The following is a 13,073-nucleotide window of genomic DNA, read 5'->3' on the forward strand; positions in this document are numbered from 1 at the left end:
GCTAGCCCTGAGGCTCTGGGGATGCTGAGAGAGGGGTGGGCCATGGCTCAGCATGGATCCAGGCTCACATAGCAGTGAGGGCCCTCTTTAAGAAAAAGAGCACACACTTAGGAAATACCACATTGGTTAGGAGAGTAAATATCTACTTAGAACAAGAAAATAAACCACTACAAAATTACAAATTTTATAAAACTTGACAAGCACTTGAACATCACAAAATCTGGGAAAGCAATGAGGTATTTTTGTTGATTAACAATCTGACCCGGCTTGATGAGACCTCTCTTTGTACATTTGTTGGCCTCATGCTCTTTGACTTCCTAGTCTTCAGTGATGGTGTTGGGAGGATGGTCTCCCTGGGATGTGGGGGCCGGTGTGTGGTGAGAAAAAGATGAGCAGTATTCCTGGTGGTCTGGGAGTGCCATTCAGGTGGAGACCCAGGCCCAGCAAAGTGAAGCCAGAGCCTAGCCTCATGCTAGCTTTGAGGTCAGATACTGTACAGAATATATCATCTGGATTCTTGGACACAATTCTCAACATCCCCCTGGAGGAGGAGGCACCATGGTTATCTCCCCTTTACAGATGAGGAACATAAGGGCGCAAGTCTAAGTACCCTGCCCAGGTCACACATCTAGTGAGCAGGGGAGGCCAGATTTAATCCCAGGGCTCAGTTACAGGAACAAGGCAGGTGCCCTGATTATAAAACCTGGGCCTGTGGACAGAAAGGCAAGTCCTGAGCCAGACTCCTGGGATCCTGGCTACTGAGCCTCCAGGGTCTCTGCTGGGGTGCTTTCGAGCAGGGCTCACTCTCTCTGGTTGCCTGCTACACTGTCCCTGGACAGCACCAGGTGTGCATGAGTGGACAGAGGGTGTGAGCCTTGAGGTCTCCTGTCCCTCAGATCCCCCTGAAGCTGGGGCAGTTTGGCATGCTGGTGGGACTCATGGCCCCTTGTACCTGTGACTCCCACAGAAGAACTCGCATAGCCTCAATGGATGTCCTGTCCAGCCTGCTGGATCTCCATGGTATGGGGAAGGCGAGACCCAGGACATGGATGTTGGGAGGGAGGTCTGACAGCAGGGGTGTCAGCTGTGGGGCTATCCTGGGGGGAACATGACCTCTTTGTATAGACAAATAAGGGTGGCCAGCAGAGATGGTGGAGAGGGTGCAGAGCTTGCTCAGAGGCCATGGAAGTTTCCAGAAGGACAAGCTCACTGGTTTGGCACAACTCATTGAGGGCATGTCCTGGGTACTAAGGGGCTCCCTGGGAAAAGATCAGCTCACAGATACCCAGGACACAGTAGAAGGAACCAGAGATGAGCTCAGGGGCTAATGCAAGGTGATGATTTTCAGAGGGGGAGACTTTGCCTCCGGCTTGGCGGCTGGAGGCCTCCTAGAAAGCAGGTATCTGAGCTGTGTGTAGAGGTGGTGTGGGGGGAATAGGACAATGAGAGCAAAGGCAAGAATGGGTGAGATGCCCAGAGACTGAAGGGTGGTCCAGGCCGGTGAAGCCAGGGAGTCCTGTGGGCCAGGCCAGGAGGCCACCCTGATGTGGCCTGTGGATGGACCCTTTATCCTTCTGATCGTGTCTAAAATCATGTTCCTAACAGCAAGCCAGACCTGCTCCTCATGGGGCCCTTCCAAGGAGCTGGAGCTTGCAAAATGTAAGGAGGATCTCCAGGGCCCAGATGTGGAGAAGATTTTCAGTGCATCTTCCAGAATTGCCAAGGTGACAAGCTGGAAAGGTGGGGAGGCTCCTGGGCTGGACTCTGGCACCTGGACTGTCTCTGGGGCATGGGATGTTGCTCAGCCTGGCCAGGCAGCCTTCCTTTTCTTCCAGATGTCGAAGTTCCCATGGCTTTTGGTCTAACTCATGCCCTCTGTGCTTAAATGGCCTGCAGTATGTAAGATCCTCACTGTGGTGCCTGGCACGTAGTAGGTGCTCAATAGTCTCCATCCCTGCGGTGTGCCGCACTGAAGGTGGAGAGCCCCAGAGAGAGTTAAACATGGGGTCCCGCGGAGAGGTGTCGGTACACGGGCACACTGATGGCCGAATGCCCGGAGTCACCCGAACTCTGCAGAGGGGACAAGGCCCTGCTGCCTCAGGGGGCAGAGGCGGCTTTCTGGAGCGGGGAGTGGGGGGTGGCAGGATGAGGTGGCAGGGCAGCCGGGCTCAGGGTACACCCTGAGTGAAGGCTGCAGGGCAGTACAGACAGGATGGGGAACGTGTGGGTGGGGCTTCCTGAGTGGAATTCAGGTGCGGTGGGCGGTGTCAGGTACGTGAGGTGCAGCAGAGGTTGGGGGCACATGTCCTAAGCCTTGGAAAGCAGGGCTGAGCTTTGGGTCTCCGTGGTGGAGGAGGAGTAACAGCCCAGGGCCGGGCAGGGAGGCGGGGCGGGGGGAGGCCCTGGCGGTGGTTTGAGGGAGGATGGGGGCCTGGGCCGGGGCCGGGGTGTCGGATGGAAGAGGAAGGGGACGTTAGTGGTGGCAGGTGGGGGCAGGGAGTTGGCCTGCAACTTGGCTGTTGGAGCCCAGGGGTGGTTGCTCTGGTCCTAGGTGGCTTGCGTGCAATTCAACTGCGATGAGGTGGTCTCGCTCATCCAGAAGCTCTGTGAGAACATCGGGGCCATGGACCTACAGCACGATAAGGCCTCCGTCACCTGGATAGGCACCTTCCTCCAGATGCGGGCCAAGGAGCTGGAAGACAAGGTGGCTGAGCCGTGGCTGGGCTGCTTCGGGGCTGGGGCTGTCCAGTGCGCCCAGGGACAAGCAAGGGCCCAGCTGTGCTTACGGAGAAGGTCTCCTCAAACCCTTGATTGTAAAAAGGACAGGGAGTAGAGTTCTAGAATGAGAAAGGAACACGTTGAAGCTAGTAAGTAAGAGGACAGTGGACTGGAGGCCCTTGGCTCGCTCTCCCAGAGCGTCCTGCCTCCCACACAGAAAACCTGATAAATCCAGGAAGAGGCCAAAGGAGGCGCAGGTGGTTTAACCTCCCCAACATCTAGTTGGGCAAGGTCCCCTGGAGGAGGGGTGCACAGCGGTCACAGGGGCCCAGGCTGTGCTGGTGATGCCTGCCCTTCCCCAGGTGGCCGAGATCCTGGGCGCCATCCTGGTCCACCTGCCCGTGGTGGACCACTTGGAGGTGCGACGCTGCCTCATCGAGGGCATCCTCCTGCTGGCGCACTACCACCAGGAGACAGTCCTCACATCGCTCCTGAGGCAGCCCCTGCCCATGGAGAGGTGGGTGCCCTGGACAGGGAGCCACAGCGCCCCTGGCAGCCCAGACCTCGCCCATCTCACCAGCCCGACGTGTCCGGGAGGACAGGGCCCCTGAGCAGTGGCTCGTCCAAACCTGGGGTGGGTCAAGCCCTGTCCCTGCATCTCCTGTGGGAGGAACAGGCTCTGGGAACCACGGACCTGGAGCCCCAGCGTCACCGTTCCATCCTACGGAGCTGGAGTCCGGATCCCGCAGCTTCTCAGGTGTCCTGTCATCCCCTCTGGCCTCTGCCCACAGCAGCCCTTTCATTTCCCCTGGAGGACAGGGCTCCGGGCCCCCTCCGAGGTTGGGCTTCTCCAGGACACGCCTGAGGACGTGGTCACCAAGGCCTATGCAGGCCTCTGGACACGCTCCACTGTGTCCCTCTCCCTTCCAAACGCGGCCCTGAGAGGGGAGGTCCAGGTGCCCGAGGATCGAGCTAATAGACCCTCAAACCCTCAGGTGGCCTCATGGTAATGTAGCCCCGGCCCTGCCTCTCCGTGTTCCCTGCTGCCTGCTGGGTCCCTGTGTCCCCATCACGGTGGCATGCGGGCTGGCGGCAGGGTCTCCCGGGCGGGGGGAGTGCGTCTGGGATGGTGCCAGGACCCACCGGGGAGTGCATAGAAAGGGGTGGGCAGCCAAGAGCCTTGAGACTGTGGGCGACGGAGGGGTGGCCGATGTCACTCAACATGCTGTGACACGAACAGAGCGGGCTGCCCCGTGAGAAACACAGGCCTGGCTCCGCCGTGGGGCTGCTCCTCATCGGGCGGGAGGCCCGTGAGGACTGCTTGATTTGCTGGGGGTTAGTGGCTCGCGGAGCAGGGCTGGGGTGGGGGACAGTGCAGTGTGGCCTCCGTCAGGCTGGTGGTCTCGGTGGCCGCCGCCCGCTGGCTTTCACTGCACTGGCGCCCTTTCGCTGGGCACAAATTGCCACGAGCTTGGAGGCTCCGAACAGCCCCGTCGCCACCCAACAGCTTCCATGGCCGGGGGTCCGGGGCCGGCTGAGCTGGGGCCTTTGCTCCCTCCAGGGCACGCGGCGGTTTCTGGCTGTCGCGGGCTGAGGTCCTGCTTTCTTGTTTCCTCACACCCCGATGGCTTCTTTATGAGCAGCGGTTGCCCGTGAGCTCATGGCCCACCCCTCCACTCCGTCCGACCACCAGGCGCCCGGCGCGTGTCCTCCCGAACTCACGTCTGTGGATTTGGTTCTGTGGATTCACGCGGGAGGGGGCACCTCTCCTGGTTGCATTTGATCTTGGTAGACTTGCCCCCTTAGTGCTTTAAAGCCCCCTGCAACCCCCCCACCCCCCCGCACCTACGCACTCTGGGCCCATGACACCACTGCCCCCGGGTCCTTCCCTTCTCAGCAGAGCTGTGGGCTCGACTTGGGGATGCGGAGCCGCTTCGGACTGTCGTCTGGAAGGTTGCCTAACCTCCGCAGGCCCCCTTCCTCTCCTGTGGGCCACGGAGCTGAAAGCATCTTCCTCAAAGATGTGTTGGGAGGAGGAGATGCTGTGCGTTGAGGCAGCTGCTTTCGACCAGCCTGACCAGCTGGGGCCTTGGCAGCTGTTGCTGGAAGTACCTATAAAGTCATCAGATGGGAGGCCCCGTGGGCACCTCTAAGGTCACCTGGCACTGGGGCCACGGCAGAGAAAGGGAGCTGAGCATGGGGTCACGGACCGGGTTCTGGTTATGTGACCTTTGGCAACTCAGCCCACCTCCCTGAGGTTCAGCCTTCGGGGTTCAGCCCCTATTCAGGGGGTTGCCTGCGGAGCCAAAGAGGCTCTTACCTGCCAGGGCCCAGGGCGGGAGACCCACGGTCCTTGTGTCCTGTCTTTGGCTAGGCACCTGACGGAGGTGTGGCTGGCTGTGGCAGAGAACGTGCCCTTTGCCCGGACGATGCTCCATGGGCTGATGGGCCGGCTGCAGTCGAGGTTCACCCCCAAGGCCAACGCCACCTCCAAAGCTGACATCTGGCGCCTGGCCGCAGTGGATCCTCTGATGGTGAGTCCCAGGGGCAGGCTCCGGGCTCCTTTGAGGCTCAGAGTAGGAGCCCTGACACCTCAGCGCGTCTCTCTGCAGACCCTGTGCACCATCCACCTTCTCATCCAGAAGATAGATGTGAATGACAAGCTCCTGGACCTCTTCCCGGACCTCATCTACACCCTCCTGCTGCAGCTCAGCAGCAGCCAGGGGCCAGAGGCCATGTCGCCTGTCCTAAAGACGTGGAGACTGGTCCATGCAGGGATGCTGCCAGAGGAGATCAACCTGCAGAGGTGCTCTTGGGGGTGGCTTGCGGAGCAGGGCTGGGGTGGGGGTGTAAGGCAGTGGGCCTGACCTGGACCCGGCCTCTTAGAAGTCAAGGATCCCAAGAGCCATCTCCACCAAGAGGCCTTGTGGTCCTCTCGTGTTGCAGAGAAGTTTCTGGAAGCAGATCTTAACAACCCTCCCTCGCATGAGTCCAGGGCAGTGTAGTTTTCACTGTTTGCAGACCCACTCCCTCACGTGATCGCCCTTAGCCCCCTGAGCGAGGCCCAGCAGGCATGGGGACCCCTGTTTCTCCGACCCGGGTGCAGTGTTTGCCCGGCGGTGGGTGCTCCTTTTCGTCGTGTTACAGTCCCACCTTCTTCCAGGATCACGATCCAGTCCATGCAGCTTTTGTTCAGAAGACTCAACAGCGAGCAGCTGGTTCACACTCTGGAGGAGCAGGGCGTGTGGGCCCTCCTGCAGAGCAGCTCCACGTTCCTGCAGGGCGTGGGCCTGCTGGCCAGGTGGGCACCCAGCCTCCAGGCCCGGGCAGCGGGACACGCAGGGTGGCCTCCTTGCTGGACGGTCTAGGTCACGGCTGAGTGCCTGGCTTCTGAGGGATTGCCAAGTCGACCTGTGTTCCAGACTCTGGGACGGCAGCGTGTAGGGCAGGGGGAATCTTTTATCCTAACCCGTCCTGCTCCAAGGTGGGAGCTGTGAGGGGCTCACCCAAGTCCACATGGGGCTTCCAAGCTGGGCCAGGTCAGAGAGCTATTTCCTGGGTCCTGGTCACTCATTCTGGTCCCTTTTGATGAAAAGGAAATGAAAAGTAGGTACTCCAGTGACACCCCGACCAAATCCCCCCGGTGAAGGAGGGAGAGGCCCAGAGAGGTTAAGAGATATGCCCCCGGGTGCCCAGCCCCAGAGCGGCTCTGCAGGCAGCAGCTGAGAAGCCCTCCCTGCCCTGGGCTGCAACTCCCCCCCACCCCCCCACCGCAGGCTGTGCATGCGGAGCATGGAGGGGTACAGGCAGCGACTCTCGGAGCTGGTGCTCAGAGGCATGGACTCCGATGTCCTCAGCTGTCGCATCAGCAGCACGGCCGTCTGCGTGGAGGTGAGGCTCGGGGCGCGGAGGGCTGGGGGAGCTGGGGCGGGGCTGCTGGGTGCACCCTCCCCATTCCACCCCCCAGGACCCGGCTCTGAGGGGCATCTGAGTCAAGGGGCAGGCAACTGTCCCACCTCCCTGGGGATGTGAGTGATTTGGGGTGTACGCCGTGGGGAAAGGGGGCCCCAGACCCAGGGTGCACAGCTAAATGAGCGGTGCTGTGCTGAGTGCCGGCAACACCCAAGGGCCCGGAGGAGGGCACCTGGGCTCTCGCCAGGATTGATGGGCTGGGGAAGGCCTTGTAGGAAGGCTATCAGGGGCCAATAGGGCCTGGCCAGGCAGGAAGGCCAGGGAAGGGGGTGACACCCACTGGGGCCCGGCCACCCTCCTGAGCTCTTACCAGGTCCCAAGGGAATTGGCCAGAAAACTTTTAGGAGAAATTGGGTTGGCTGCGTGATTCCCGATATGCCTTAGGAGCCCCACATCCGCCTGGTGTAGGGTCAGCAAACATTTTCTATAAAGGGCTGGATGGCAAATTTCCTGCTTTGGGGTCACCAGTTTGGTGTTTACTTTTTTCAGGTTTATTTATAATCTGTGTACGTGTGCGTGCACACACACACACACACACACACACACAAACCAGGGGGGCCCCATTGGCCTGAGGTCCTGGCGCTCTGAGTGCTGAGCCGGATGTGGTTCTCTGAGTCCCGGGGGAGGGAAGTTCATGTATCTGTTGAGGCCCACGGGGGCGCCTGGGTGGCTCAGTCTGTTTAGATTCTGTCTTTGGCTCTGGTCGGGATCCGGGGGTCCTGGGATCGAGTTTCGTGTGGGGCTCCCTGCTCAGTGGGGAGTCTGCTTCTCCCTCTCCCCTCTGCTATTCCCCCTGCTTGTGTTCTCTCTCTCTCTTTCTCTCTCTCTCTCAAATAATTAAAACTTTAAAAACAAAAGCAAGCAAGCCAGCAAGCCCGTGGGCCCGGCTCCTGCACACGGGAGCTGCTCGGTCAGCTTAACTGAACAGGTGTATTCCTATAGGCCACACTCACGAGGCTTTCCCCACGGTCTCCTTAGGAAGCCTCACAACAGCCCCATGAGCCAGGTCTTGCAGATGGGGGAAGCTGAGGTTCGGGGGGTTCTGAGGGACTGGCCAGGGGCCCCAGCTGGTGGATGGAGGAGCCAAGAGTTGGTCCTGGGGAGCCGGGGCTTGGTGTCCACTCTCTTCACGGAGACCCTCTGTGCATGGGATCTCGTCACACACTGGCCTTGTGGCTGATGAGAAAGGGGCCCGCATGGGGCCAAATTGCCAGAAAGTTCTCTTTTCTAGTTCATGAGCGACCCGGTTCTGTACCAGGAGAAACTGCTGAAACCCACGGTGTTGTTGCTGGAGAAAGGGGCCGACCAGGAGGACGAGGCCCTGCGGGTGCTTTCCCTGCGAGCCCTGGGCAACATGGCCCTCGGTGCCCCCAAGAAGGTGCGGCGCCCGGCCCAGAGCCTAGGGACCCAGCGAGCAGGGGCTGGGGGACGGGGGGTCAGGGCTGGCCTGTTCTGGCCGCGTGCAGAGGGGAACCAGCTGGGGAGCTGGCTGGGGAGCCCGGTGGGGAACCAGGTGGGGACTGCAGCTCCTCGTTGTCCCCCCCACCCCCTTCAGGTGAGGCAGTACCGGAAGCTGTTGCTGGAGAAGTGCCTGGACTCCCTGAGGGGGCCCGTCAGCACCAGCGTGACCTCCGAGGGCATGGAGGCCCTGGCCAAGATCCTGGCTGAGCTCCGGGAGGGAGACGTGGGGTCCTCGTTCAGCGTCCTCTGCGAGCAGTGCAGGGCCTTCTTCGACAGCGTGAGCCCAGAGTGCAGCCTCGCCGGGCCCTGGCCCTATGACGGGGTGGCAGGGGGTTTCTCCAATGCCCCCTCAGCCACTGGGTCAGCACTTCTCATCCCCTAAAGAAAAGGCAGGCTCTGGATGAGAGGGGGCCGCAGGCCTGACTGGGCGCCGATGCACCCATTGGCTGATCGTGGGCCCCCTGCCCTGCTGTTAGGGTGGAGCTTCCCCTAATCCCTTGCGGCCTAGGGATGCTCTTTGGGCTTCGGCCCTGTGAGGTACTGGGCGGGCTGTCTGCTGGGCGGTGGTGTGCCCCCCAGGGAAGAGAAGGGGCCCGGTACGGAGAGCCCTGCAGGAGAGCCTCCCACCTGACGGAGCGATCCAGAAGCCTCTGCAGGGGCCAAGGCAGCTAGAAAGGTCCACGGAGAGCGGATGGGGCTTTGTGGGGGCCTCTGGCTTCCTGAGCGTCACCGGTGCATCTGGGCCGCAGGAGAGCGAGCTGCTGCGTTTGAAAGCCTTCGTCCTGTTCGGGCGGCTGGCGAAGGTGGTCGGGATTTCCAAGAAGCACTTCTTCAAGGAGGAAGTGAAAAAAGCCTGGATCCCGCTCCTGCTGCACTGCCAGGACCCCTGCCCGGATGCAGCCCAGGTGGGACACCCCCTCCGCTCTGTGTCCCCAAGTGGGGGGACTGCTGGCCCCGAAAGGAGACTGCGCGGGGGTCCTCCCCCTGCCTCTCCCCATCGGCCCCGTTCCTCATGCAGGGCTGGGGAGGGGCCGTGCCCGCCCCCGCCCCCCAGGCTTACTGAGGCGTCTGGCGTAGCTTTCTCCTCCGGTTGCTGCCTGTGGGCATCCTCTGCCCAACCTCCTTTTCTTCCAGTGGGTTCTACAGCTTGCCACCACTCTTGGGCGTTAGGACTCGGTCACACTCAAAACTCACCTTAAATCCCTTGTCAGGGCTCCGGGTGGGGCAGGCCTGTGTTGGGGCTGCAGGGGGGTAGTGAGGGGGTGGCCGCCGGGCCTGGCCCTGCACCCCGAGGTTCTCCTCCCTCTGGACGCCCAGCTCCTCTGCTGCTGGGAGCTCCCACCGCAGCTCCCGCCTGTGCGACGGCGGCCCCTCACCCCGCGCAGGCCGTGACCCTGACCTCTGTCTCCCTGCCGTGGACTGGGGTGCTCATGCTCAGCTAGTACCATGGTCTCCGGCCCTGGGGTCCCAAGAATCCTGCCGTTGTGAGGACTGCAGGTGTCCACCTGGCGTGGGGGTGCTGGGGGCTCCCCTAGGTCAGTGAGGGGCATCCTGCGGTACGCTCCGACACCTGCTCTCCCTTGGAGACACTGGAGAACCCGGCTGGGAACTGTCACCTCTCAGAGATGCTTTCCTCACAAATCCATCAGTGGCTCACACTGTTCTTTCACGCTGTATGGCGACTGCCCTGTGGGGCGTACTTCTGGAAGGTGATGGAAGGAGCAGCCAGGAGGGGCCAGGGCAGGGCCACCAAGGGGAGGTGAACCCCGGGGCTGGTCCCAGCCACACTGCTGCCACTCCTGTCCCTGGGAATGGATAGCCCAGCCTCTCCCACCCCGCAGCCTCCTGTCGTCCCCTCCTGTGGCCTACACCCGCTGGAGGCCAGAGGCCAGGGGCCCTGGTGGCTCGGAGCTCAGCGAGGGTCTAGGGATGAGAAAGCTCCGCCTGGTCCTACCAGTCCCGGCCAGGCTCCTGACCCTGATGTCCCCGACGTCCCAGATGGCAGGTCCCAGGCAGGGCTGCCCAGGGCACGGAGGTGCTGGCTGAGGGTGCAAGTGGGCTGCATCTGCCTCCAATGGGTTTTCCATAAATGCACACGGAGGGCTCCGGTCCCGGGTACCCTTCCATGAGGCTTTCCCGGGGCTGCCCTCTGGCCCACGGGTGGAATGTCAGCCCTGCCACCCCCACCCCCGGGCCCCGAGAGCCCCTCGAGCCCCTGGGTCTGCCTGACGCCCTCCCTCCATCCTGTGCCGCGTGGCCCCCCAGGCCTGCGTGGCTACCGTGTTTCAGTGTGCACACTTCTGGGGCTGGAAGGCGCCGGAGAGCAGCTCAGGCCGCAGTGACAGCAGCACGGCCGACGAGATGACCGTCCTCCAGACAACGCTCTGCTCCATCCTGGTGAGGAAGCCGAGGGCCCTGGGCCTGCTGGAGGTGGGAGCCCTGGGGTTGGGGCTTATGGTCGCGGCCGCCACAGGCTTCCGTCCGGTGACCCGGTGCTCACCTGTCGGACCTGAAGCCTCCAGAGCAGCCCCGTCCAACAGACACAGGATGCAAGCCTCGTGCCCGTACGTTTTCTGGTAGCCACGTTAGGAAAAGTGAAAGACGTGACACCAGATTGAATAAGAGAGTTTACTTAACCCAGTGGACCCAAACCGTTGTCATATCAACATGTAATCAATGTGCACATTTTTATTTTTATTTATTTATTTATTTTTTTTAATGTGCACATTTTTAATGTGATATTTTCCTTTTTTGAGTTTCTGTCCTCAAAATGCAGGAGGCTCTTTATACTTAATTCAGACTAGTCACATTTCAAGTGCTCGAGGGCCACACGTGGCCAGAGGGCCACAGTATTGGACGGCCACGCAGTTTGTAGACAATGTCATCTCTTCTCTGGGTCAGACGATGCACCAGGGTCCGAAGGTCCCTCAGTTGTCCAGCTATTTGCTGTGTGATGCTGGGATGGGCACTAGCCCCTCCCGCGTCAGACAGATGGGAACGCGCTCCGTGAGCAGCCGATCGCTAGGGCCTCATCCCCATGGCTCCGTTCATCCTTTGTCTTTTGCAGACTCAGAAAAAACCCGCTGTGCTCTACAGCTTCTTGCTAGAAACAATGACCTATGTTAGTAGCAACTTGCCAAGGATCAGAAGCGCTGCGTGCGACCTGGCAGGTGGGCGAGCGAGCAGAGGTCTCCGGCCGCGGGAGGGCCCGAACCCCGGGGCCTGGAGCAGGAGGGGGGCAGGCAGCAGAGTAGGGGCCAGCCCCCCTTCTCGGTGTCCGATTCCACCGCATCTGGCTGATTCTCACTTCAGCATCTTCAGCGGAGCCCTACACAGATTGTCTCAAAAGGTGAAAGGGAATCTCTCGCTGCCCTAATATTTGTGAGCTGGGCATTTCCCCTCGCTCTCGTTCCAGGCGTTATTATGAAGCAGATGTCTGCACATCATCTGAAAAAACTGGACTTTCCGGCTTTGCGGGACTGTGAGTAGTAGAGACGGCTAACCTCATCTGGGGAAACTTCGAGAGACCCCTGGGGGAAGAGCCAGCCGACCCTTCCTTGTGTAATCAGGGCCTGCACGGGGGCTTCCCAGGAAGACAACTATTTGGGCGTGGAGTCCTTCCGTACCCCAGGCCTTCTGCCCGGCTCCCCATCACGAATATTTGCGAAATGCATCCTCCCTGATTCCTTCAACTGATCCGCATGGAGCTCGGGTTCTGTGGGTGATCTTTGTGTCCCCCCTAGAGGCTAGCAGAAGGCCCAGATGGGGGGACGTGTGTGCAGACACAGCTCCACCTGCTGTCTCCTGGCTGCAAACACAGGGGTTCCCCTTCCTCAGCCCGCGGGAGCCCCGCGCTGTGCCGATGGTGGCTTGGGGGGAGCAGGGGGCCTTCCACTGGCTCAGCGGCCCCCGGGGCGGAGCGGACGGCCGAGCTGGGTCCTGATTGTGTCCCGTGTCTGCTCACTCTCAGCTCTCCAGGAGCTGCAGCTGGACTCGGATCCCGGGGTCCGGAGGGCAGCCCTGGAGACTCTCAAAATCTTGGATACGTGTAGTCAGCACCTGCTTTTGGCTTCATCCGGAGGATTTTGCTAGGTGGTTCGAGTGTAAAGTGTAAACTGCGTCCTTGGAGGGCCAGGCTGCAGCTGGAGCACGGCAATGCAAAAATATTTTTAATTTAGTTAAGAAAAGCATCATTCTAAAATAATCAGTGTCCCTTTCTTTCCTCCCCCTTGAAATAAACCCCCATTGTCATTGCGAGTGCAGATTCCTGACTGTCAGGTGACAACATCCCAGAGCCCAGACAGAGGGGTTTAGTCCCAAGAGAGCGGTTTTATTCCCGCTTCCCGGGAGCGTGCGGGTGTCAGACTGCCCCTTCAGCCCAGGGGGTCAGAATCCACCTTTGTTCAGTGCCACCCAGCCCTGTGCCAACCAGCGAGGAGAGGCAGGCTGCCGCAGTCTCTGCCCCTCAGGACCCCATTCTTGAAGGGAAAAGAGGCGTCTGATGCCGGGGACTGTGACCCAAGTAAGGAGGGCCCAGCCAGGGTGTTAGTGCCCTAGTGGTGCGGGCGTGGGGAGGAATGGCCACTGGCCGGGGATGATGCTGGGGTGCTTCTTTCCAGGGCCTGATCCTGGAAACCTGGGATCGAGTTGCACATCGGGTTTCCTGTATGGAGCCTGCTCTCTGCCTCTCTCTCTCTCTCTGTCTCTTATGAATAAATAAATAAAATATTTTAAAAAAAGGAGAGAGTCCTGAGAGGACCCTTGAAAAGGCAGTACCTCAGAAATGTAACGTGCAAGGTGTTTCGCACACACTCCCCACCTCCACCGGCCTGGCACCGACTGGTGGCAGCAGGGGGGTCATGGGATCTCTTCTGTTGCTGGACAAACTGGAAGAGCTATTTGGGAGGGCGAGTTGGCGATCA

General features: G+C 60.5%; 1 protein-coding gene across 10 annotated transcripts in view; it reads left to right on the top strand.

The window, feature by feature from the left end:
- The window catches only part of MROH2A (maestro heat like repeat family member 2A), a 46,832-nt gene extending 33,967 nt beyond the window's left edge, over positions 1–12,865 (top strand). For 2 of the 10 annotated variants that reach the window (XM_077869305.1, XM_077869307.1), the window contains exons 30-44: positions 897–1,020; positions 1,606–1,724; positions 2,552–2,704; positions 3,081–3,235; positions 5,093–5,252; positions 5,331–5,524; positions 5,882–6,019; positions 6,495–6,609; positions 7,922–8,068; positions 8,246–8,428; positions 8,901–9,056; positions 10,417–10,548; positions 11,219–11,321; positions 11,567–11,632; positions 11,721–12,863. In XM_077869305.1, the coding sequence (XP_077725431.1) occupies positions 897–1,020; positions 1,606–1,724; positions 2,552–2,704; positions 3,081–3,235; positions 5,093–5,252; positions 5,331–5,524; positions 5,882–6,019; positions 6,495–6,609; positions 7,922–8,068; positions 8,246–8,428; positions 8,901–9,056; positions 10,417–10,548; positions 11,219–11,321; positions 11,567–11,632; positions 11,721–12,094 (2,319 nt within the window). In that variant the 3' untranslated portion in view covers positions 12,095–12,863. Of the gene's footprint in view, positions 1–896; positions 1,021–1,605; positions 1,725–2,551; positions 2,705–3,080; positions 3,236–5,092; positions 5,253–5,330; positions 5,525–5,881; positions 6,020–6,494; positions 6,610–7,904; positions 8,069–8,245; positions 8,429–8,900; positions 9,057–10,416; positions 10,549–11,218; positions 11,322–11,566; positions 11,633–11,720 lie in introns of those variants that run through there. The other 8 variants (XR_013363413.1, XM_077869306.1, XM_077869308.1 and 5 more) reach the window with 8 other exon arrangements.
- Positions 12,866–13,073: the final 208 nt, after the last annotated feature.

Source organism: Canis aureus, chromosome 24, assembly GCF_053574225.1.
Source record: "Canis aureus isolate CA01 chromosome 24, VMU_Caureus_v.1.0, whole genome shotgun sequence".
Classification (NCBI taxonomy): Eukaryota; Metazoa; Chordata; class Mammalia; order Carnivora; family Canidae; genus Canis; species Canis aureus.